This window comes from Notolepis coatsorum (assembly GCF_963971535.1).
Source record: "Notolepis coatsorum genome assembly, chromosome: 2".
Classification (NCBI taxonomy): Eukaryota; Metazoa; Chordata; class Actinopteri; order Aulopiformes; family Paralepididae; genus Notolepis; species Notolepis coatsorum.
Window position 1 is genome coordinate 132,120,156 of NC_140166.1, and position 25,824 is coordinate 132,145,979.

Below are 25,824 nucleotides of genomic sequence, written 5' to 3' on the forward strand. Positions count from 1 at the left end.
AGGCATGTAAAGTAAAAAAGGCTACTGGGACACTTTTCTTTACACAGTTCAGTGACATGTCTTGTTTATTTTGGCTATAAGATGATGTGATGTCTTTAGAAAGCTAAGAAAATCCTTGTTTCAATAGTATATGAAACTCAAAATAATAACTTTATTTGTATAGCACTTTTTCATACATGCCCTTTGTTATTAATGTTTCACATTTTGTTCATCATTTTGGAAATAAATTCTATTTGAATAAATGATATTTTTGAAAGCTAACCTCACCTTTTAATTGCCAAATAATAACATACACTCTTACCAGGGGTCAAAACAATGCCATTTACTGCTTTTTATATAGAAATAAAATGTATATTATGCATAATTAAGTTTGGAATTTTGGCCCGGCCCTCCAACATATTTTCAGTTGCTCATTCGGCCCCCCGGGAAAAATAATTGCCCACCCCTGAGCTAGAGTCACTGGTATGGCCTATTTGTTAAGAAGATATCAATACTCAATAATCAATACAAATTGATTAAATTACATATTTGAGTGAGTTTAGCATGATTAGCAACATGTGGTTTGAGGTACTGTAGCTGCCATTTTGTAAAATACAGATTTCATGAAAATGGTCACTGGTGTTACCGTCACTGGTGTTACTGCTCTTCATGGTAACACCAGTGACGACCAGTAACACCAGTGACTATCTTGTGTAAATAAGCTTTAGTAAAAGCTTTTAAAGAAGTTGTTATGCATACAATATAACTCATTAGTACCCATTTCATGATCACAACTAAATATAAATATAAATTATATATATAAATAAATATATATATATAATATATATATAAAATAAATATATAAATATATAAAGTTATTTGACTTAATGTCAGTGATAATATTTGGTTTTGTACTAAATACACCATTTTCTATCTCAAATAAGTAATTGATATTGAATAAAACAATCTTTAGTGTTCTTTGTGTCACTGGTGTTTTATTGTGTCACTGGTGTTACTGTGTTTTTTTTTGGCCATATGAAATCAAAAGTGTCACATTTGACTTGTAAATGTTTTTATATCAATTGACCTTTGCTTCATTCAAGAGTTCGGATGTTAAGGATACTATCATTCAATTTGTATGACTGTCCTTCAAATATTGTTATTATTATAGCAAAGATATGATGGTGTTAATAAGCAAATGTCACACAATCACACTTTTCACAAACCTGATTAAAATAAATAAATACATAATCTCCAAATTGTTTGCATTATCATTATCCTACTGTGCCTCTGACTATATGTGCAGAATAGATTGTGAAAAAAACATTTCTAAAAATACTTTAATATTGTTAAAGGCATGAGGTAACACCAGTGACAAAAAGATGGCACAAGCATTCTTTAAGTCAAAGTAAATATATATTTTTTAATCATTAAGCTCTCATTTATGTGGATTCATAAAGTCAAAGGGTTAACCAATATTGTAACTTAAGTTTAAATGTAGGAAAATTAACTACATTTTAAGACATGTTGCTATTCCAAAAGTGTGCGTTTCTGTAGAATGACTCCTATATGTGGTATATATAAATGTATATATATAAATAAAAATGGTCCCCCCCCCCCCCCCCCTTTTTTTAACACAGACATACGCAATGTTAGAGTAATTAGAGATTAATACTGAATAACTAGATTAGAGGTTCTCAAAGTGAGGTCCAGGTCCATGCAAGGGATCTGGGCAGTCCCCATAGAAAATTCAAAGTTAACAGGACCAAATCATCAGTTTCTCATTTATTTATTTAACTTTTATTTAGCCAGATAAAACATTGACAACAAACATATGCACAGCCTATGTACAAAAGAAATAAACAGTTAATCTCTAGTCTTTACAGTTTTCTTCGATTGCATAAACACTCAAATCAAAAGTATTACACAATTATCAAAACCTTACACTCAAGGAGCAACACATAGGCCCAGATTTGCACCCATATAAGCACAATGTCAGCCTCACACTTTTTGCAAAACAATACACACAGTGATTTGCAAAACACTAAACACACTTGCATTACATTAGACAGCATGTCAAATTACCACACATATGAGCCAATTGGTTAAACACAGCCATCAGATGCACAAACACACCATTGCTTAATTGTAGATACACCAATGATGTTTAAGCACTATAAAATGCAGCAGGTGAGTTCACCTGTCTTCAACCAAATGGAAGGAGAGTGAAGTACTGTACACAGAGAACGTGAAAATATACAATACATTCACCAAACACTACACAAGACAACCAATGATGCAGACTGATGAACAAAAAATGTCTCTCCATATACCCAAATCAGTCAACATGTCAACATGGAGAATCACAACAAAAAATGCTCTTGCCAGATCCAGCTAGGCAAAGAGATAATGTCTAGTATTTCCTGTACTATTAAAATGTTTTCTGTTTTTGTTTTACTGTAATTTTAACCTGTACTGGATACAGTATTTTATGTGTGTCTATTTGCTGAGCTTAGAAGTGTTATGTACACTGTAGTAGCATGGAAATGTTTTGTTGTGATTCTTCATGTTGAAATGTTGACTGATTTGGTTATATGGAGAGAATATTTATATTTTCATCAGTCTGCATCATTGATTTGGGTATATGGAGATAAATAAATTATAGTTTCATCAGTCTACACAACATTGGTCTTGTGTAGTGTTTGGTGAATTTATTGTATATTTGCACATTCTCTGTGTACTTCACTTACAGTACTCTAATCACTGAGAAGTAGAACAGCTAAATGTGTTTTAGGTTAAGCACAGCAGTGTGTAACTGGTTCAAACAGAATTAAGTCATATGAAACATGTGTTTCATATGGTAACAAAATGTAGTTTTTATAAATTAGTGTATCGTTTTGACAAGAGTGTTTAATTTAGCTAAGGATCTGAGGTGTTCTGATAATTGTGTGTGTGGTTGTGCTAATTGTGTGTAGTGTTTTGAAACACCGGGCCCTGTTTTCAAAATTGTGCTTAAGCAATCGAAAAAAAACGGTATTGTGTGTTTCATTATATACATATGTCTCAGTCTTCTCATAAAAGAAATATTAGCTTTTTGGGTCTTTTCCTGCCTTTGGTCCGCTTTGCATTCACATCTCAAATGAACCGCAGCAGGGTTCACTTGCAAGAGTGAATGAGCTTTCACACCACCCCAAACCAACCGGACTATCAGAGGAAATGAACCAAGGTTTGATTAAAGCTTATTATAGTTTATCACAGTATCATGAGCATGTCTTTGTCAGTGGACACTGGACATGGTTATGGATGGCTCCATGTGCACATCTTCAATTATCTGTACTATTTAAAAGCACAGTGCAGGACACACATAAAGGTTATCGCACCTCAGCGATGGCAGTGGACATGTATGACAGGACAAAGGCCATATGTAATGGCCTTGGGATTGAGGAACATACTACCAGCCAAAGGAGGAAGCAGAAAAGGATGGACGAGTATGTAGTTGAGTCAGACCTCAGCTCAGGAGATCAGCTGAGACAGAGACTGTTCTATCCAGTCCTCGACAGAATGCTGCAAGAGCTTGAGAGCAGGTTCTCATGAGTTGGAGAACAATTTATGAGAGGCATACATGCATGTTATCCAGCCTCAGACCAGTTTCTCTCAGTGGAATTGCTGCAACCCCTCGCCACACATTACAATATCCAACTACTGCCAGAGGAGATCACAGTTGCAAAGTGTTTCCTGACCAGGACAGGCAGAGATGCAGTCCCTACTATCCAAAGTGTATTTTCCCTCCTGGATGATAATAATAATAATGCATTTTATTTATAAGGCGCCTTTCAGGACACTAAAAAAATAAGTCTACAAATCTGTGAATGAAAGAATTACATAGGATCAAATGAAAACTACTTCTTACTAAAACTGGATGTTTAAAAGTACTAAAAACCAACAAAAAATACTAAAAACCAACAAAAAATACCAAACACTAACAAACATTCAGCACAGACAATGGGGATGCTGCTATCTGTAATTTTTTTTTTTAATTTTTAATTGAATTGTAAAAAATTTTGGTCCGGGGCTAGGAGAAAAACATCCGGGGCTAAAGCCCCGGAAGCCCAGGGCTAACAACGCCACTGTTGTACATGCTATCATACAGCGTTATATTGGTAGACTAGTATGAGGTAGGTAGTTATGATTATTATGCTTACAGTGTAGGGCAGTTGTAGACGGCGAAAGCAGTAGGTAAATGTAGTATAGTAGAAGATATGGGTGGAACCCTTTTCCTATTTTGTGAGGGAGAAGGTTTACATGTTGGTTCCGTGCTGGATGGATAAGGAACCGAGAGTCTTGATAGATGGAGAGATGGCGCTGAAAAGGTTGGCGAGAACACGTACTGTATATCTACCAAATCCATACGAGTCGACTCTGGAGCTGCACGGGCCTCTTGTGGGACTTAAGAAATACAGAAATGGGAAGAGGGGGGGGGGGGGGGGGGGGTCTCTCCTGTGAAACGAGGCCAACTCCGAGGTAATCTGGGGAGGTGTATTAAAGTTTAATTTGTATCAGGTAATATGAAAAATATTTTTACAAAGAGAATGATTAGTCAGATTCAAGGCTCCATACAACTCTGGGCTCTCTTTGACTCATCTCTCTTTTTCTTTCCTCTGTCTCTTTGTGTCTGCCTCTCCCTTCTGTCTGTCTGTCTTTTCTCCATCTAACTTTCACACTCTCTTCATCACTTTCTGTCTGCCCTCCCCCTTTCACTCTGTCTCTCTCTCCATCCCTCTCTCTGGCTGTCTGTCTCCATCCTTGTCTCTCCCCCTCTCCATTTCTCTCTCCATCCTTGTCTCTCTCCCTCTACATTTATCTCTCCATTCTCTCTCTCTCTCTCTCTCTCTCTCTCTCTCTCTCTCTCTCTCTCTCTCTCTCTCTCTCTCTCTCTCTCTCTCTCTCTCACGATTCCGCAGTGTATTCTCCCCTGTCTGCACAGGCTGGTGGAGAGCGGGAACAGTTAATGAAGGCTAGAGCGAGGCCACACGTTGTAACCTTGCTTGTCTGCTGTATCCTCAAGCTCCTCTCTCTGTACTTCCTGACACGCACACGCACACCCACACACATACACATGTACACACACACACACACACACATTTAGAATCTTTATTTATGTCCACATAAAGACAATGTTTAAAGGACACAGATATTATCAGTGCACTTGTACATTGCGGGTTATTCTGATACAGTCGTGCCCAAATTGACAATGGCAACCAAAGTTACACACACAGATGGATGATGAACCTGACAACCAAAGACACACACACACACACACACACACACACACACACTCACACACTCACACACTCACACACTATTGCACGTTGCTGTTGGAAGTTGGGAGTAACAGCCTCCTCCTCTAGAACAAGCAGCCCTCTCAGATTGGCACAGAACCGGTCTCTCCTCAACTCCCAAGCGGCCCGCTGTCTGGACGGACGCAGCGGAGTGTAAAGGACTGCTAGTCTGACCCCGACACTGGCCCTGGGTGATCAGGCCCTGTAGGGAAATCTCTGCTCCTATTAAAAACCACAGACTTGTGTGTGGACTAATTTATTTAGAGAAAGAGAGAGGGGTATACGGGGGGAGATAGAGAGGAGAGAGCAAAATAGAGAGAGAGGAGGAAACGAAGAGAAAAGGAGAGAGCGAGAGGGGGCGAAAAGGAAAAAAAATGCTGGGGGACTGAACTGAAATGAGACTGAAATACGACTCATTCATGTCTCTGGGCGGTAATTTCTCTCATCAGACACCTAGTTCTCCTAAGAGCTGAAGTTAGGGGAACTTTTGGTTTTTCAAAGTGGGGCCCGGGGGACCCCCAGGGGTCCTTAAGCGAGTTCCAAGGGGTCCCCAGTCAAAAGTAATGACAATAGTAGTAGTAATGAACAGCTGAAACAGTTTGTGGTTGGGACGGCTGGGGTCATTGATAATCCTCGCGGTTGAGGGCAGAGCAGTTTCCATTACAGTCAGGCTGCTCTCAGTTGGTCTGTAGACAGTCAGGCTGCTCTCAGTTGGTCTGTAGACAGTCAGGCTGCTCTCAGTCCTTCTGTACGAGGCTGTAGACAGTCAGGCTGCTCTCAGTCCTTCTGTACGAGGCTGTAGACAGTCAGGCTGCTCTCAGTCGGTCTGTACGAGGCTGTAGACAGTCAGGCTGCTCTCAGTTGGTCTGTACGAGGCTGTAGACAGTCAGGCTGCTCTCAGTTGGTCTGTACGAGGCTGTAGACAGTCAGGCTGCTCTCAGTTGGTCTGTCTGTACGAGGCTGTAGACAGTCGGGCTGCTCTCAGTTGGTCTGTAGCACGAGGCTGTAGACAGTCAGGCTGCTCTCAGTCCTTCTGTACGAGGCTGTAGACAGTCAGGCTGCTCTCAGTTGGTCTGTACGAGGCTGTAGACAGTCAGGCTGCTCTCAGTTGGTCTGTCTGTACGAGGCTGTAGACAGTCGGGCTGCTCTCAGTTGGTCTGTAGCACGAGGCTGTAGACAGTCAGGCTGCTCTCAGTCCTTCTGTACGAGGCTGTAGACAGTCAGGCTGCTCTGTTGGTCTGTAGCACGAGGCTGTAGACAGTCAGGCTGCTCTGTTGGTCTGCACGAGGCTGTAGACCAGGGGTAGGCAACCCTAGGCACGCGGGGGCATTTGCATAGGCACAGGGGTCTTTTTTTTTTTTTTTTTTTTTTTTAATATTATAGTGAAATATTTTGCACTGTTGTCGCATTTATCTTGTTGAAATCCTCCCACAGGTTCTTTTTACTACCACATATTTAATTGAGACCATTTATTTGTTTATTATTTCAATTTAGCTGGAAATACATTGCTACATCATTCAGTAACATTTGCAGAGCCTTATAACAAAAACATTATTACGGTCACCATTGTGACCAGTGGGATTAATCAACACATTTAATTATTTATTTTTCTATTTCATTGAACATTGCACATGTTAAAAGCCATTTTTTTTTACTCAAAATGTGAGTATTACCAAGTCAACTTGTGTTCTTAAAACAATGACAATAAACATAGTTTTATTAGGTTGAAATAATGTGGTTGTGTACTTATTTTTCTGTTAACTTATTATGGATTGAAAACTGAAAACCGTAATGCACAGTGTTACGAAGGATCAGATTAAACCGAATATATATATTTACTACTTGATATATATTGCATAATATTTGTATATCGTCTGATATCCCTTGTGTATTCTTTGTACATATACACGGAATATCCCTTTTACCTAGTACAGACCATAATATTTCGTTCTCTTATTGGATAGCGATCCACTAGGCGCCACTGCCATACCCCCAAGGTCTGGTTCAAAGTCACCGCCAAGGCTTGTCTCAACATGCCCGGTTCTGCGCAAGAATACGAGACAGGAATAAGGCTGGTACTAGATTGTTCACCCAACGTATAAATACGGCGCAGGTGAATACAGCAGTTAGTTACCCAAAGTTAGTTAACCTAGAAACGTGTTACCCTCAAACGTAAAGCCTTCATCACGACCAAGTGAAGTGAGCAACCGTGCGTCTAAATAGAGCACTTATAACCGCGTGCGAATAGGACAGTAAAGGTGTCAGAGCTTAGTAGAATAACGTCAAGTTCGACCTAGTTAATGTGAAGTACCGCGCACCGGAGAATCTACACCGGTGAATGCAGAGCCCTTTCCAGCTGGATTATTGCTTTGGTCCTGTGGATGTTGGAGCGGAGGAGAATCGTCTACACCCCACTACTGTGTGGGATTTACCCGTGAGGAACATCACTCGAGCCCGCCTCTCGGAGAGGCTGGCCGGCTTTCACCTATGCTGCACGCATACTTGGATTACAGCTGCTGCTTTCGTCTGCCGATCAAGGGAGTAATGTACCGACTCCCGTAGCTGGAGCTTATTGATTCCCCGTTGATCCAGAGTTTGCATTCGAACATTTCCTCCCCCTGCTGGCCTACAACCGGAGGGACCCTACTAGTATCTCCCGCTGCCCTACTAGTGTACCATAGATATAATTCCTAAGATACAGGTGGTATTTATTATCTCCTGCGTACTATTCTAATGGACTTACGTTATTGATTTACTCACGCACATTCTTTCGCCTTATAAGCGCGACCCTACGTAAAGTATTGTTATATACTATCATTGCTGCTAATAAATATTATTATAACCAATATTTGTGTGGAACCGTATCATTGTGGAGGTGTTCATATCATATACCTGTGTACTGTATGGCCAGTAGTAATGTACATAAGACAGTAGTGGTTTAATGATACCATACTTATTAATACAGTCAGGGAATTGTACCCCTCAGTTACACACAGTAACTTAACTCAATATTTTTAAGTTCTGGTACAGTGTAGTCTTGCGATCAATCAAAACTTATTTACACGATATACCTCACATTCACCCTCCATTCACATCCTGGTGTTCTCCATTAGGCCTGTAGGTGGAGCTATGACAGCACACGTACAGTACACACACCGATGGTGTGTGATGTGTCCAAAAATGAATGGGCAAATGCGAGTGAAATTGTCGCACTGTATGCAGCTGTTTGTCTGCATTGCATCCCCCCCCCCCCCCCCCCCCCCCAACTCAGATTTAGGGTTGATACAACCATCATAATAATATTGTTAATAATAACAATAACAATAATGATGTAATAATGTAAAAATGATCATAAAAAATACCTGATTATGAGGGAAAAAAATTACGATGCATGGGATATTGTTGAGACACACTAGTTACAACTATATTTCAAACAGGCACTCCATGTCAAAAAGGTTGCTGACCCCTGACGTAGACAGTCAGGCTGCTCTCAGTTGGTCTGTACGAGGCTGTAGACAGTCAGGCTGCTCTCAGGTGGTCTGTACGAGGCTGTAGACAGTCAGGCTGCTCTCAGTTGGTCTGTACGAGGCTGTAGACAGTCAGGCTGCTCTCAGCTGGTCTGTACGAGGCTGTAGACAGTCAGGCTGCTCTCAGTTGGTCTGTACGAGGCTGTAGACAGTCAGGCTGCTCTCAGTTGGTCTGTACGAGGCTGTAGACAGTCAGGCTGCTCTCAGTTGGTCTGTCTGTACGAGGCTGTAGACAGTCAGGCTGCTCTCAGTTGGTCTGTACGAGGCTGTAGACAGTCAGGCTGCTCTCAGTTGGTCTGTACGAGGCTGTAGACAGTCAGGCTGCTCTCAGTTGGTCTGTACGAGGCTGTAGACAGTCAGGCTGCTCTCAGTTGGTCTGTACGAGGCTGTAGACAGTCAGGCTGCTCTCAGTTGGTCTGTACGAGGCTGTAGACAGTCAGGCTGCTCTCAGTTGGTCTGTACGAGGCTGTAGACAGTCAGGCTGCTCTCAGTCCTTCTGTACGAGGCTGTAGACAGTCAGGCTGCTCTCAGTCCTTCTGTACGAGGCTGTAGACAGTCAGGCTGCTCTCAGTTGGTCTGTACGAGGCTGTAGACAGTCAGGCTGCTCTCAGTCCTTCTGTACGAGGCTGTAGACAGTCAGGCTGCTCTCAGGTGGTCTGTACGAGTCTGTAGACAGACAGGCTGCTCTCAGTTGGTCTGTACGAGGCTGTAGACAGTCAGGCTGCTCTCAGGTGGTCTGTACGAGGCTGTAGACAGTCAGGCTGCTCTCAGTTGGTCTGTACGAGGCTGTAGACAGTCAGGCTGCTCTCAGTCCTTCTGTACGAGGCTGTAGACAGTCAGGCTGCTCTCAGGTGGTCTGTACGAGTCTGTAGACAGACAGGCTGCTCTCAGTTGGTCTGTACGAGGCTGTAGACAGTCAGGCTGCTCTCAGGTGGTCTGTACGAGGCTGTAGACAGTCAGGCTGCTCTCAGTTGGTCTGTACGAGGCTGTAGACAGTCAGGCTGCTCTCAGTTGGTCTGTACGAGGCTGTAGACAGTCAGGCTGCTCTCAGTCCTTCTGTACGAGGCTGTAGACAGTCAGGCTGCTCTCAGTTTACAAACCTATGCACTTTCTAAGAGATATATATATATCATTTATAGTATTGCTATCTGTCCATTCTCATCGTCACTTGAGTGCATAAACCGTGCCTTCATAATAGCTTAAAGAAAATAAAAATCCATCGGTTGGTTGTCATTTTATAGCGTCGTGAATATAAGGTTTATCGCGCTTTTTGTCTAGGCTTTTCTGCAGGAAGCTAGATACTAGGCTAAACGTTGGCGCCGTTATATCAAACGCCATTTCTGCTGTATATATACGAATGCAATAAAACAAACTGCGTAGCATCCGGACTATTACAGAGCATCTATGGATGAAATGGGGGCGGCGGGAAACGCTGATTAGTATTATTGATTAGCAATATAGTGTGCGTTCAATCAGCCATGTTCACTGATCGATCACGTTAGGTTTTAAAACAATGTCCAATCCAGCTGTAATTTGGGGGAATAGTGTCCTACCGTCAGGCCATGTGATCGCCGGCAGCATTTCTTCATTGGTCATCGGATTCTGGTAGATCGATATGTACATTGGCTACTCATAAATCCCATTATTCCAGGCTGAAAAATACGTTCGGTAACTGGATCAAAGATGGATGGTCTTCGTTTGGAATCGAGGCTCATATGATCCGCCCACAGGACTGTAAAAGACGTTTTTTTTTAAAAATCCCCTCAATGATACTGCAGTGGTGCGATGGCGCCCCTAAGCGGATCTGGCCGGTAGTGCATGTTTCGAAAATTAAATATGTGGGTAAGTCATGGATCTCGATAGCGGACGTTAATATTGTTATAAATATGGAATAAAACTATAACAACTTGCCACAAGTATATACGTGGCTCTGGTCCACAACACATGGAATCGAAACACTTATATACTTGTGTCTGGTCCTTAAAGTGTTAAGTGAACATGGACTATTGAATTGATTGATTGATTGATTGATTGCTAATTGGATTACTGTCCGCCTGGTTTCCAACTGGTTAAGTTTAGGCCCTCTTTCGAAGTTGGTTAAGGTTAGAGTTTGTCTTTAGAGAAGGGCGATAGACCACCAGCCCTGGTTCCAAACTCTAACCTTAACCAACTTCGAAAGAGGGCCTAAACTTAACCAGTTGGAAACAAGGCGGACAGTAATACAATTAGCAATCAATCAATTCAATAACCCACGCTCACTTAAAACAGCGCACCTCCCAGCTGCTTCTATAGAAAGTAGGTTAAAAAAAATAAAAATAAAAAAACTCTTATAGGGCAAATAAAACTTTTTTTTCTTATAGGACAAAGAAAACTTTTTAATTAGTTTTACCTACTTTCTATAGAAGCATCTAAGAATGAAGTTCTATAGAAAGTAGGTTAAAAACTAAAGAAAAGTTGGATGTGTTAAGTTTCAAGTTTCTTTAATAGTTGTCATACAGAAGTACAGAATACTTTCATACAAAATGCTTCTTACTGTTACGCTCCAGAGACTGTGCTAGACAAGATAGTATCAAATAACATAGTATAGCATGTAATTTAGAAGAAGAAAAATGAGGTCACAGTGTTCGGTATAGACATATGTACAATGTTCTGAGTTACCATATAATATACAATACTATGCAGTGTACTAATGTACAGTACTATCTAGTGCAAAGCAGAAATGGGATGAGGTACAATTTAGGTACAATTTACAGTAAGGTGTACGAGTTGTAGTGCAATCCTTCATCAATAAATATAAAGTGTGGGGAGTGGGTGCTACAGTGTGTTTGTTTAAAGTGGGTGTGTGCTATAAAATGTGTGGAGTGGGTGCTACAGTGTGTTTGTTTAAAGTGAGTGTGTGCGTGTGGATGTGTGTGCTATGTGCGTTTGGTGGTTGTTGTTGTGTAGTGTTCATTCATTGTTCGTTTAGCAGCCTGATGGCCTGGGGATAGAAGCTTCTTCTGAGTCTTTCTGTGCTCGCCTTGAGACTCCGGTATTGCTTGCCTGACCGCAGCAGTTCAAAGAGGCAGTTGTTCGGGTGACTGGAGTCTTTAATGATTCTCTTAGCCTTGCCCTTGCCCTAGGTGAAAGACAGTTGGATGTCTTAGTTTGTTGGATGCCTAGTTGAAAGACAGTTGGATGTGTTAGTTTGTTGGATGTCCTACTGAGAACAGTTGGATGCACTTCTGAGCTGCTTCCACATGGAGGCAACTTCTCTTTTTTTGTTGTGGGAACTACTTTTTCTGGCGGATGGTTTTTTCAATAAGTCTTTAATTAATGTGTGTTTATTGTATAGCAATAAGGTTGGATGAATGTGCCAGTTGTATAAAAGCATTACACCACTTGTAGGGGAACAGTAGAACAGTGACCCAGCATTACAGCATTAGCATTAGCAGCGCGCTCCAGGATAGCTGGGAAAACGTCCAACTCAGAGTAACGTTTACCCAGATATCCTGCCCCTTGCGCCAATACATAACTCGGTTGTCTCAAAGGACAACCAGCAGTATTACTAACACCAGCAGCAATGCCTGATGGCACAGAGCCTACCTGAGCGCGAGTTAGCCCGATAGCTAAACATCGCGCGACGTCCCTCGAACTGCTGTCAAAAGACGAGGAAAAAATCAGGACAGACCCGACACTAGTTACATGGGATGCAAAGCACGTCCATGATGGAAAACGAAAGAAGAGGAAGGGCGAGTATGACCATGCCTGGCGCCTTATAGGGGTACTTTGTTTCGTTAATGAAGTACAGTAGGTACTGGAGATGAGGTATATCTCAATGGCGAAGAGCGAGACGTGATTGGCCAGTATGAGTATATAACACATGTTTACAGGTTTGTTGATGTAAAACCGTATCTATCTTGAGTCCGGGATTGGCCTAGTGTTCACGTCACACCAATTGACCGATCTTTTCTCGATCCTCCAATCGCAACTGCTGCTTCCCACCGAGGGTATTCCTCATTATCACACCGAGTGCATAAACGGTGTTTCACTCCTCTGACGGACAGAGATCGAGCTGCCGTTTTGAGCTGATCGGTGCCAGCCGTGTGTGGCTCCCTATCAAGCGTGGTGTAAAACATACATGGGTTCGGATCGATGCAACAATTCAAAAGGCAATCAGTAGATCCAATTCAGTAGATGCAATGTTTGTCAAGTGTTCCTTTATTAATCCCCTTGGGGGGGTACAGGTAGGATAGGTGGGGGGGGGGGGGGGGGATAAATCTACGGCTGAACGTGCTTCTCATCCTGGCTAGCTCCTCATAGAGGGGGTGGGATGGGTTTTCCAGTATATCATCCAGCTTTTTTATCATACAGTATATGAATTCAAATTTCAATACATCACACAACAAACAGGTATTTCTGAAAAAATTACCTTTTGGAAAAACAATCCTGGGACATTATAATCAGCACATGCGTGCGTGCACTCAGCACAGTAAATTATAGCATGCAGATGGATGTCAGTATGGTTGCTCAGTCACAAGGAGTGAAATGCCAGGATGTTCACGCCACACTCTGCTGGAGATGTTCATTATGGACATAATTGTGTATTCTGTGAAACAGGAGGACAGAACATGCAGCCTGGGTGCATGTGTTTGTGACTCTATATAACTGTTGTGACATCATCAAGTGTTTGTGACTCGAGATAACTGGTGTGACATCATCGCATGTCTGTGACTTGTCACGTACGCCACCGACTCAAATCGTATAGAATATAATAGAAGTACTTTATTGATCCCGAGAGAAATTCAGCACCACAGATCACTTGCAATAAACATTTAGGTGGTCAACAATCACAAATAAGAATACAAATACAGTCGGGATATACATTATAAAACATACAGCCTAAAATGTACAGTGAAATGTTTTTTAAATGTCAATGTAAAAAGTTGAAAGTCCAGGAAGTTTGTACTGCTACTCAGTGAGGCGTTATATAGTCTGAAGGGGCGACAGTGGCTCGGGAGGTAGAGCAGTCGTCTGGCAATCCAGAGGTTCCCGGTTCGATTCCCGCTCCTCCCGGGCAGCGTGTCGATGTGTCCTTGAGCAAGACACTTAACCCCTAATTGTTCCTGATGAGCAGGTTGGCACCTTGCATGGTTGCCTCCGCCGTCGGTGTGTGAATGTGTGAGTGAATGGGTAAAATGTGAGTAACAAATTGTAAAGCGCTTTGGATAAAAGCGCTATATAAAAAAGCAGCCATTTACCATTTACCATGATGGCTGTTGGAATGAAGGACTTCCTGTGACACTCGATGTTGCATTTTGGGAGTCTTGGTCTAACACTGAACGTGCTCCTTCTATCGGCCAAATCATATCGTGGCAAGAATAGTGTCGGCACCGGTTGTCCAATTGTTTCACCGTGGTGTCTGTGCAAAAGCTGTCTGTATTACTTTTCAAAAGTACAATCACATGTTATTACAGTCACATGATCACATTATCATTATGTGATACCTAAAGGCTGACTGTCTACAGCTGCCCTACACTGTAATCATAGTAAACATAATAATCATAACTACCTACCTCATACTATAGTATACCCACATAATTCTGTAGGATAGCTGAATATACCTGCATATAATCCTTCTATATACCTACGTATACACCTGTATATAACCCATATAACTCTGTATGATAGCATGTGCAGTAATGCTGTATATACCGTGTATATACCGTATATATATATATATATATATATATATATATATTAGTGCTGTCAAACGATTAAAATATTTAACTCGATTAATCGCATGATTGTCCATAGTTAACTCGCGATTAATCGCAAATTAATCGCATTTTTATTTTAAATTTTTTTTTATACCTTAACACTTTAACTGCCAGGGGGCGTCTTTAGACGTCTTTGCTGGCCATGCTAAAGTTGCCGGGGGACGCTGTACGTCGTCTTTATATCAATATTTCAAAAATCTGCGATCGGATTCATAATGTCCCTCCGCTGGCCTGAGATTCACCAGCAGGACCCACTGAGCTCTCTGGCGGTTCAGGAGCGCCATCTGGTGGCCGATCGGCGCAAGCGCTTAACAGGAAGCGCACTAGAGGTTTTGCTAGACGTCCGTATTGCTTCCGGCCACTCGGTACATGTCCCGTGAGCGTGTAGCTTTATGCCAAGCAAGCAGTGCAAAAACTTACCGTAGTCGCATGCAGTAATGCGCCTTTCATTTTCCGCCGCCCAGCGCCCAGGTCGCGCGGAAATAGGCTGTCTATTGCCATTCTCTTTGACAAACTCTAACCTTAACCAGCTCCTTAACAACGCCTAAACTTAACCGTTCTAACCTTAACCAACTCCGAAACAATGCCTAACCTTAACCATAGAAATTATATTGCCATTCTCTTTGACAAACTCTAACCTTAACCAGCTCCTTAACAGCGCCTAAACTTAACCGTTCTAACCTTAACCAACTCCGAAACAATGCCTAACCTTAACCGGCGAAAGAATACACGTTAAAAAAAAATCACGTTAAAAAATATTTTCGATGGGATTCGAACTCGCCAGCAAACAAGCCATAGGATCCACAGCCATGTGTCCTTGCCAATTGAGCTAGTGCCAGATAGTGAATAAGAGGCGGTGACTTATATATATTGAGCTCCAACCAAGGCGGGATCTCATGCGCATGCGCGGGCACCTCGCGCGAGCACGCCGGCGCACGCACGCACCTGAGCGAGCACGCCGCCGCCGGTGCACGCACGGTAGCATTTGTCTGAAAAGAAGGGCGCTTTACCGCACTAGCGTGCGGTGACGAATGCGGAAGCATTTTTGCACTGCTTGCTTGGCATTAACGTACAGGCGTCCCGTGACTCTAGCTCGTCACTCTACATAGCGATCAATTGCCAATAACTCGATAAACAACATGATTTGGACGTATATACCATTATACAAGCTGGAGATGGACCGGGTAATAATATATCCCATAATGATAAAATTTCTACTCGACGATGATCGCCCAACGGCGCGCGGAGACTGGGGTGAGTTTCAGCGTGTAACGTTACCGTCTTCGATAATAACTGATATTATCAACATTTGACCCACATTAGATGGTTGGTATAACGCTGCCCACGGAATTATAAACGCCCCCTCGCCCATCCGGTCAACATCAGATGACGTGTAGTAACTTCTAGAAGTACGTCTAGTTGGAATTTTTTATATCGCGCTGATTGCCATCAAACTGTATTTCATCATCAATATAATGCATTTGGGGCTATATATCACGTTCTGGAGAAAGCTGCAGAAAGAGATGAAAACATACTTATACATTAGACCATACTTTACTATGAATATGTGAATGAAAAAGTTTAACGTTGCTACACAATGAACAATACATATAGGACTTTGAATGGGCCCTAATAATGGCAATGTAGCAATAGAATTTAAAACGTTATAGCCCTGCAAAGAAGGGGACTTTCTCCATAGACAAATAGCGCTGGCAATCTATGGTATATCATTAATTTAACCTTAGGCAACCAAAGTGTTAAACAGATCTTTTTCAAGTTCCAAGTTGTAATACTCTTATCAACATGCGAGTCAACAAATGCTTGCTTTGTGCAGCCATTTAACACAAAAGGATGACCCTCATGCATTGCAAATTTGCATCAAATTCAAAACAGAGTGATGCACAAAATAACTTAAAATAAAATAATAATTTAAAACAATGAATAAAGTGTGCATGAAATAATAGGGGAAAGAAAACGTTAGGAACTTGTTACATTCACACACACAAGGGCTGATTAATCACACACCCCCCTCTCTCCCTCACACACACACTCTCCCAGCTCTTTTTCTCTTTTGCCCCTTCCTCATCTCTCTCACCCCCCTCTCTCTCTATATCTCACACACACACACACACACACACACACACACACACACACACACACACACACACACACACACACACTTCAGAAACAAACATAGTATCAATGAGAGCATCAATAATACACCTGAGTGAAGTCTAGTAAAAAAAAAAAAAAAATTAGTTAATCGTGAGTTAAAAAAATTAGTGGCATTAATATAATCGGGAGTTAACGCGATATTAACGCGATATATTTGACAGCCTTAATATATATATATATATATATATATATATATCTGTCGGTACAAACCTGCATATAATCCTTTTTACATATCTGTAGATATATACTATATCTATATCTGTACATATGCCTTACCTACGCTTACTAGTTACGCTGCTGGCCAGTATGACTTACTACCATAGTGTCCTTATACCTGTATCACTGTCCATATTAATATTACAACTTTGTACATGCATCTGATTAGCACTATTACTCAGTAGTACACATTTTAATTTATATATTTTACATTCAGTTTAATCACCTGTACATTGTATATTACTATTGCACTTTACTGTTACATTTGCACTCTGGTTGGATGATAAACTTATTTTCGTTGTGCTGTACTTGTGCCAATACATTTGAATGTAATCATATGGGTGGAACCCTGAATTAGGCTGCTGCAGTAGCCTACCAGCCAGGGCTCATAACGGACTCGTCTTCTCATCGGAGAACACGGTAGAGAGATGGAGGAATAGGAGAATAATGTGATAGGATGAGAAGGCGATTCAATTATGAGTAATCAGTGTATGAAGCCATGGAAGGCTTCTGTAATGTGAGGTTTTCTCATGGTTTTCTAATTAAGACTCCTACTGTCAGGATATAACACAGGGGGCTACACACACACACACACACACACACACACACACACACACACACACACACACACACACACACACACACACACACACACACACACACACACACACACACACACACACACACACACACACCTACACAGACACACGCACACCACATTGAGGTAGGGTACAGGCTTTTGCGTCTGTTTGCTTTGACAAGTCATTAGTTGGAAGACGGTGAACAACTCTTCCCTCCCTCCCTCCCTCTCCTCCCCCCACCGACCCACCTCTCCCTCCGACACCCTCCTTCTCTCGGCGGCTGCAATAGTTACCATGGCAACAGAAGAGGGGACACGCGGAGCTGTTGGCATGTACGTGCCAGCGTGCGGGCGGGTGGCATGTTGGCACTCTCAGACCCTCTCTCCCTCACTCGCGGCCAGGGAGGAGAGGGACATTTACTTAACGAGATGGGAGGAGCCGCGAGCCGGACCGCTAGTCGGACCGACCGACCGACCGACCGACCGACAGACAGACAGAGCTTAAGGTGCACTGAAGGACAAACTCAGACAGGCAGATAGAAATACAGATAGAAAGACACACAGACATACCTTAAGGTGGGCTGGAGGACAAAGACAGACAGGCATACAGATAGATACATACATAGATAGATAGATATAAAGACACACAGCCAGAGAAATAGAGAGACACACACAAATATACAGACAGACATACCTTAAGGTGTACTGGAGGACAAAGACAGACAGGCAGACAGATAGATACATACATAGATAGATAGATATAAAGACACACAGCCAGAGAAATAGAGAGACAAACACAAATATACAGACCAACATACCTTAAGACAGACAGACAGACAGACAGACAGACAGACAGACAGACAGACAGACAGACAGACAGACAGACAGACAGACTCACCACTCTGCTACGTATTTTGTAGGCTAAGAAGTGTTTGGATAAAATAAATTTTTGGCAAACTATTTAGGTGGAAAAAGAGAAAGTTAAAGGAACACAATGACTTTTGGGGAAATTTGCTTATTTGCCATCTCCCCCGGAGTTAGACAAGCAGATACATACCCTTTTCTTCTCTGTGCATGCAGTAGAAGTAGGAAGACCTGCACCGTTAGCCTAGCTTAGCGCCATTCACTGTAAGTACTGTAGGTTAGTCCAGTAAGCCTAGTTCCAGTCACGGAATACTGTAGGCCTACACTCCAAATACAACTCCAAAACTTTCCTGTAAACATGTGGTGAACTGTGTATTTACCACGTGGAGAAATAAAAAATGTAAATTAGACATTTTCGTTTTCTAGGCAGATGTAAAAAATCTTGCCGAACCACTGCTGCCTGGGCGCAGTGATTTCACGCATCACCTGAAAAGCCCTGATGATATCCACTTCACTCAATGAAAGCACGTTTCCTGGTAAACAGCTTTTTTCTCCACGTGGTAAATACACAGGAACGTTTTGAAGTGCACTAATATACAATGTATAGGTGATTAAACTGGGTATAAAATATATAAATTAGTACTACTGAGTAATAGTGCACTGCTAAGTGCGAATCAGATGTATGTACAGAGTTGTATTAATATTAGGGGTGGGGGAAAAATCGATACGTAGTAGTATCGCGATACTTTGCGTGGCGATACTGTATCGATACAAGGACGCCAAGTATCAATATTTAATTATTCATAAAAAATAAATATATATATATATATATATTTTTTTTTTGTATAAGGAAAGTTGCATTGTTAATTTCAATACCTGTAATAGTACAGTAGTCCACACACACATGTGCATTCAGTTAAGTTGGAATATGACTGTAATACAAACAGTTCAGTTTGTCAGGTACATGCAACACAGTTTACATCTGTCTGCTTGAGAAAATACCATGTTCTGCAATACAAATGATTGAAGTGAGATGAACAGACTGAACTTTATTTTATTAGATAAAACATGTTGACAGTTTTACTTTGCAGTTAAAAAAAAAATTGATAAAAAAAAATATATATATATATATCGCAATATTCACGATATATCGAGTATCGCGATACGCAAAGTATCGCGATACTACTACGTATCGATTTTTCCCCCACCCCTAATATTAATACAACTCTGTACATACATCTGATTCGCACTTAGCAGTGCACTATTACTCAGTAGTACTAATTTATATATGTTATACCCAGTTTAATCACCAATACATTGTATATTAGTGCACTTCAAAACGTTCCTGTGTATTTACCACGTGGAGAAAAAAGCTGTTTACCAGGAAACGTGCTCAATTATCGCGATAGTATCGTATCGCGAGATTTCTTGGACGATTCCCACCCCTAATTAATATGTACAGTGATACAGGTATAAAGACACTATAGTAAGTAAGTAGTAAGTCATACTGGCTGGCAGTGTAACTAGTTAGAGTAGGCAATTGTTATTAAATAATACAGTAAAATAAAAAAAATTGTGTGGACGGGAATCGTTAAGCTCATCAAATAGAAACGGACGGCCGGCACATTTGGCATCGGTGGTGGATCTAGAAGATTGATTTTGTTCCATTGTGATGTATACATTACAGGACGCTAAATAATACACCGGAGGAGAAACAATGGCATGTTGTTCCACGCGTCTCTTCCTGTGTTCCCGTGTGGTAATTAAGAAAGCACTCTGGCCCGCGCACCGTTTGCCAGGGCCTCCGTTTAGATTAACCGGCAGCTCCAATTAGGCGCAGACGTTTTCCCTTTCTTTGAGCGCGTCGCTCTCTAATGGCCGAGCAGATTGATTTAAATGCAAACTGGAGAGGATTTAATGAACTGTTTTTACAGAAAGTGTTTAATAGGAATCTCCACACCCCCAGACAGGTTGGCAAACAGCTCATCCGCCATCAATTACGCATTGTTGTGTGTTTCTGTGGGAAATATATATATATAAGAAGCCCACTCTAGAAGAAACGATATGGCAGGTGACATGGTAGTTATGCAGGCGAGTGTCGAGCGTTTAAATAGGAGAGAAACCAAAGGGGGGAAAGAGACATTGACATACTGATATATATATATATATATGTAAAACACTGTAGATGAGAGGAACAGACGAGAGAGTACATGACTCACCGGGAGCCTAACCGCACCGTAAGATACGACGACAGACAGGATTCCGCATCCTTGGATGAACCTTCTTTGACGTCAGGAGCACATTCAACCATTGTTTTATTAGATTAGATTCAGATGTATTGTCATCATGCAGCACAAGTACAGTACAATTAAAATAAGTCTGGCATCCACCCAGAGTTTGAATGTAACAGTAAAGTGCCATAGCAATATACAATGTACAGGTGATTTAAGCTGGGTATAAATTAGTACTACTGAGTGATAGTGCTAATCAGATGTATGCACAGCATTGTAGTATTAATATGTACAGTGATACAGGTATAAAGACACTATGGTAGTAAGTCATACTGGCCAGCAGCGTAACTAGTAAGAGTAGGTAAGGGATATGTACAGATATAGATATATTATACTATCTACAGCTATGTAAAAATGATTATATGCCGGTATGTACAGACATATGTGGAGATGTACTATCTGACTCTTAGTCCTAACAGTGTTTATTATTAAGAGTCAGATAGTCCTAACAGTATGTAGTATCTGACTCTTAATAATAAACACTGTTAGGACTATCTGACTCTTAATAATAAACACTGTTAGGACTATCTGACTCTTAATAATAAAGACTGTTAGCCGACTCTTAATAATAAACACTGTTAGAACTATCTGACTCTTAATAATAAACACTGTTAGGACTATCTGACTCTTAATAATAAAGACTGTTAGGACTATCTGACTCTTAATAATAAAGACTGTTAGCCGACTCTTAATAATAAACACTGTTAGGACTATCTGACTCTTAACACTTTCAGAGCCGGCCGTATTTTCCTGTTTACCCCCTTGAATGCCCAGCAACCACTTCAATGTTAACGTTAATATCGCCTAATCTATGTTTTAAATTATGGCTATGTGTCTAATCTGCCCGTCGCATTATCAATGACCCATTTCCAGTCAACATTGTCGAAGCGGATTGTTTTTTAATCGGTTCATATCCTTTTTATAGCATTTCGAAAAGCTATCGTTCTCTCGAAGATTTTCGGAAAATTTAAAGATTCCCCCATAAACGGCATTTATTGGAATATTCTCGAATACACTAGACACGTTGTCATTTGTCGGCCTATTTATGAATCATTTTCAAATAAACGCTAGATTATCGATAGTATGTGTACTTACCGGTATGCACGCTATAGAAGCGGGCTGAAAAATCGATTCTCTTGTTTCCTCAAGATCACACACACACATACACACACGCTGTTATCTCAGTGAATACAGCTCCGATTACCCCAAGACTGGTAACATAGACTCCTTACCTTAGATCAGATGTTCTCCAAAAATATTATTCCAATTCCTGATCGCCATTCCAAATATCGATCGTGTTTATTGATTGATTATTGGCTGCTGTAAATATATATTCCAGGCTGCTTTCTGTCTCGCGATCAGATCCCTCATCATCAGATCCATCGCCAGCATAATGGAGCCAGTTGGCTCCACCTCTACAGATCCCACAGGGATCTCCCAGTCTAACCGACTAACCTGCAGTTACACAGGGATAGACGATAGGGGGCGCTTTTTTCCCATCTGAGCTCCTGGAGGGGCTGCTGTACCAACGGGAGACTCTGTTGATGAAATATGAATTCAGATCGCTAATAAAAAAATCAAACTACATTTCTCGTCGTCGGCACTCAACGGGGGGTCTGATAAAACGAGAATAGTCATCGTCGGCAAGTGTTAATAATAAACACTGTTAGGACTATCTGACTCTTAATAATAAACACTGTTAGGACTATCTGACTCTTAATAATAAACACTGTTAGGACTATCTGACTCTTAATAATAAACACTGTTAGGACTATCTGACTCTTAATAATAAACACTGTTAGGACTATCTGACTCTTAATAATAAACACTGTTAGGACTATCTGACTCTTAACACTTTGAGCGCCACGCCTGGTTTTCCGTTTTACCGGCTGAATGCCACCATCGGCGCCAATGTTAACGTTAATATCGCCTAATCTATGTTTTAAATTATGGCTATGTGTCTAATCTGCCCATCGCATTATCAAAGACTATTTTCCAGTCAGTGCTGTGAAGGCAGATTGTTTTTTTATCGCGTCGTTTCCGTTTTAGAGCATTTAGAAAAGCCCCTGTTTTGATATAAAAAACAGCTCATTCTGGAGCATTCTATGAAAATCGTCTTTTAGTGTAATATTCCACAACGTTGATATTCGTCGGCCTTTTTATGAATCGTTTTCAAATAAACGCTAGATGATCAATATTATACGTGCACGCAAGCACATTACGGCCGCGCGCGGATAATCGCTCCGTTGATTTCCTCACAGACTTTTACAGTGAAACCGAAAGAAGACATTTCACAAAACAGCTTATAACTTCATCAAACTTACTCTGATTATCCTAACACTGATAACATAGAGTCCTTACCTGACATCAGATGGTATCCAACTGGTATATTCCAATTCCTGATCACCATTCGAAAAAATCGATACGTGTATGGATCCAACGCGATACAGTAGAACTCCATGATCCGCGGGGATCTGAGGTTCCAGAATGAACTGTGGTAACCCCGGCTGGATCAGTGAACTGGAAAATGTGGAGTACTGGATTTTTTTCCCCATTCATTTTCATTGAGTCCATTCCAAAATCACTTATGTCATCTGGGAGACGACAGGGGGCGCTTTTTTCCACAGTGATCGCCGGCGCCCCTCGGCTATACTCGGGTAGGCTCGGGTGATGCAATAATTTTTCAGATCGCAAAAAAAAAAAAAATCAGAGAAATCTCGTGAGTGGCACGGAAAGTGTTAATAATAAACACTGTTACAGTAGGACTATCTGACTCTTAATAATAAACACTGTTAGGACTATCTGACTCTTAATAATAAACACTGTTAGGACTATCTGACTCTTAATAATAAACACTGTTAGGACTATCTGACTCTTAATAATAAACACTATTAGGACTATCTGACTCTTAATAATAAACACTGTTAGGACTATCTGACTCTTAATAATAAACACTATTAGGACTGTCTGACTCTTAATAATAAACACTATTAGGACTATCTGACTCTTAATAATAAACACTGTTGTGAAGGGCCAGATTAAACCGAATATATATATTTATTATATATATATTTAATTGTATTTGTATATTCTCTAATATTCCTTGATATCCCTTGTATATTCCTTGTACAATATGCATTGAATATCCATTCTAGCCTACTGAACATCCCATAATAGTCTCCATTCTACTATTGGTCGAGACCTTGGTGCCAGGCTGCCATACCCCCCAGACCCAGTTCAAACGTACCGCTCAACATGTACGAACAAGTCCTAGTTCCGCGTAGGAATCTGGCTACCGCACCACTAACGGTACTATTTGTTCATAGTGCGTATATATACTGCGCTACTAAAGTAGGACTTCCTTTTTAGTCCAGTTTCTTACCCTCCAATAGAGTGACAGACGTCAAGCCTCCCTGCGACGCCACGTGTGGGAGTAAGGCCAAGTTCGGCCTACCATCGGTATTGAGACATCGTGTATATTAATATTTGAATAGTCATATTTGGCACTATATCGTCGAGTTGGACGTAGTCTATTAAGCTAATAATAGTCTATTCATATGTAGTGCTTCGTGCGGTGAGAATACTATCGTAGTCAGTACCCCATCGTTTCGGGCAGAGAACTGGCTGCTTATCCAGGGTGGCCGACCCCATGTGAGGCTGCACCCGAGGAGCCCCAGAGCCGACGAGCGAGTGGACCTGTATACCGGATTATTCTACCGATGACAGCCCGCCTTCCCAGGCACGGATTATGCTTTGTGTACAGTGATTATTCTATGGATAAAGACCAACACTGCCGTGTGTTGGAACCCCCCCCCCCTGGAGAGGACGCAAGGTGAGGAGGCGCTCTGCAAGACGAGGTCGCTTCACGTCTCTCCTCCGTGGACCGGAGAGAGCCGGCCCACAGAGAGTCCAGCTGCTTTCATCTGTGGTCCAAGGATCGCTGGCGCATTGAACTGCACTACTGTGGGTTCACCCAGGATACCCTTAGCCGGACGAGGCAGCCAGACTCTACCCCCCCCCCCCTCCTACTCCTGTTGTCTTACAAGCGACCGGATTAACCCCCCTAGTGTATCCAGTCTTATAATCATTAAAGTATCATTGCTGTTATTCCTTAACTATTCCAGGTCGTATATTTACCACCTGCGCCATCAGAGATTGGACATTCTCTATTGATATACCGACGAATACTCTTTGCCATAAAAGTGCATACTATTTCAATTCATAAATGTAATTAAGTGATTAAGTGCTTGCTCTACACACCATTGCTGTGTAGGAATAAATACATACTTCGACTTCGTACATTTGTGTTGGATCCATTTCATCTACGTGAGAGTGTTTATCATAATATATTTATGCCGAGTACTGGGTGGCCGAATATTAAGTACAAAGGTAGTGGTAGTAAGTATCATATCTAGTAATACAGTCAGGGAATTGTACCCCTCAGTTACAATTGGTCCTTCGAGCCGGATGGTAATTAGTGTAATATTAATATAGTGTTATTAATATTGAAATGGCCTATGATGAACACTCCACGAAACGATCCTCCTAACCAACGCCCGCAGCGCGAACGACGGCTCCCTCAGTACTTAGAGGCTTACGCTGTCAGTCAACAACCTAGTCTTCTACTAACAGTAAACGCGGTAAAACTAGAAAGTAAAAGTATGTCTAACCCCAACGCCCAGACTACCCCGACCATAGAGGCCCCTACAGGTTCTAATGTAACTGACCAAGCTCACGGTGGGGACCAGTGGGAACCAGACATGACCTCACACCCCGCCAGTACTGAAGAAGTAGTCCCCGATGAGTCCCGGGAGGAATACAACGCTACCAAGAGAGAACTCGGCACGGAAGAAGACGGGGAGAGCACCGTGGAGATAGAGCTCCAAGGCTCCGCAAGGAGTACCCCGAGGGAAGGCTCCCCTATACAACCGCCTTCTCCCAGCGAGGCAGAGAGGACCCTACAGCAGGCCTTCCTCATCAGCCTGAACGCCGCTGCTGAACGCGACCGACTGCAGATCCAGCAGCGGAGCGAAGAAGAGCATATACGTCTAGAAATAAGACGCATTCAGAGGGAAGAGAATGTGGCCCGAGACC

The 25,824-nt window shown here is 41.7% G+C and overlaps 1 protein-coding gene across 1 annotated transcript in view; it reads left to right on the forward strand.

Moving 5' to 3' along the window:
* Positions 1-1,336: 1,336 nt before the first annotated feature.
* LOC311223526 (activating signal cointegrator 1 complex subunit 3-like) overlaps positions 1,337-25,824 on the forward strand; it is a gene marked incomplete at its 5' end in the record, with an annotated part of 261,463 nt that continues 236,975 nt past the window's right edge. Inside the window, 1 exon segment of the mRNA XM_084308307.1 lies at positions 1,337-1,341. Coding sequence (XP_084164433.1) covers positions 1,337-1,341 — 5 coding nt within the window.